Genomic DNA, 1,551 nt, shown 5'->3' with positions numbered 1-1,551 from the left:
GACTTTCAGAACCATTCAGGGTTCTGAACTGAACTGCCAGAGTAATGATGAGAAAATCCAGCTCTGTTCTCTTTGCATGAACCATCAAATCTGGGAGACAGATTGAAAATACAAAAAGAAGAACCTCTTTGTATTGCAGGAGGGAGTGGTGGTTTATAACAGTGTTTTTCAACGCCACCAAGGGGCGCTATAGGGCRGCCTCAGAAAGTTGGAGGGAMGATGAGAAAAAAAACMTAAGTTACAATGACTAATTCAAGATGGAGATAGAAGATAGAAATTGTCGTTATTGTCCCGGTAATGACGATTCTGGTGTAGAACCCAAGCTCAGAATAAAAAATATAAGTATCTGTGATGCCAAATGGYAATATTTTTCTTCTTTTGTGAAAAACATTTYGATATATTCTGTAGGATTTACTCATAATTTGTGTACAATTCATGTTAACTGGAATGACTGGTGTGGAATTGTTCTTTTTCACTTTGACAACTCCTCAGGACATGATTTGATTTGTATTAAAGGCGCTATTTCAAGAAGGTACCTAAAATGTTATTTGCACTTTATAAACTAGGTTAAAATCATGTCTTTTTGGGGGAAGGTCATGAGGTGGAATAGACACTAGATGGGGGAACAGGCCTAAAAATAAGTGACAAGTATCTCAGTGCTCTATAAGCAGTCTGGTAACTGAGCTGCATTAGATTGCTGCACTAATTCTCTCTGGCTGACAGGGAGAAGCAATCTATTTCCAGAGTGAGGTAAGTCCCAACATAACACAGAAGATGTTAAAAGTGCATTCGCATCAGCAGGGCAACTACTTCAAAGACAAGCAAAAAATCATAAATCACTTTATTTCCGATTTTAGCTTGTCTCTTAAAAAAKCATGCCCTCAATTCATCCTTTCTTTCCATTTTACCTGCAATCGGGGGACCTGCAACCATGGGAATGGACATCAGGCCGAGCAGGAAGCCGATAGCCTGGGAGACATCTTTGGCTCCGACCAGCTCAAAGGCGATGGGCGCCATGATGCAGATGAAGCAGCCGTCAAAAAGCCCCATCAGCAGGCACACGGCGATCAGCCCTCCAAAGATGTTGCACAGCGGGATCATCATGGACATGACGCCGATGATAAAGAACGAAAGGACCTGCAGCAGGAGATCGTTTCACACTTACAAATTCAGGGCAAAAGAATTTTGTATCGCCTAAAACTGGCTGTCTTCAATTCATGATAGCTTATTCTCATAAATCTACATGTTTTTTGAATGTCTTTTTGCTCTTCTTTTCRTCATCGTTAAGATCTCACTGCATGATAGTGATCATATGACGCCTTCTCTCTGAGGCCTCACCTGCAAGAACACTTTGTTGGATCCCTTCACAAAGTCCGCCACGCTGCCGAAGATGAACCTGCCCAGGCAGGACGTGATGCCGATGCACAGCAGCAGGATCTCCTTGTTTACKGTTGGCCCAAAGCGCTCCTGCACGTGTTTCATCTGAGCATGACAGGTGGAACAGATGAGAATGACATATTTACATTCAAAAAACTCAATCATAGTCAAAAC

General features: G+C 42.1%; 1 protein-coding gene across 1 annotated transcript in view; it reads right to left on the bottom strand.

Moving 5' to 3' along the window:
* The window catches only part of slc16a10 (solute carrier family 16 member 10), a 26,672-nt gene that overhangs the window by 4,059 nt on the left and 21,062 nt on the right, over window positions 1–1,551 (bottom strand). The window contains exons 4-5 of the mRNA XM_008398542.2: window positions 1,339–1,482; window positions 909–1,137 (exon numbers count right to left, since the gene is read on the bottom strand). Of these exons, the coding sequence (XP_008396764.1) occupies window positions 909–1,137; window positions 1,339–1,482 (373 nt within the window). The remainder of the gene's footprint in view (window positions 1–908; window positions 1,138–1,338; window positions 1,483–1,551) is intronic.

The sequence above is a fragment of the Poecilia reticulata genome, linkage group LG21, assembly GCF_000633615.1.
Source record: "Poecilia reticulata strain Guanapo linkage group LG21, Guppy_female_1.0+MT, whole genome shotgun sequence".
Classification (NCBI taxonomy): Eukaryota; Metazoa; Chordata; class Actinopteri; order Cyprinodontiformes; family Poeciliidae; genus Poecilia; species Poecilia reticulata.
The sequence above is the reverse complement of the archived record's forward strand: the minus strand, read 5'-3'. Positions and strand labels throughout refer to the sequence as shown.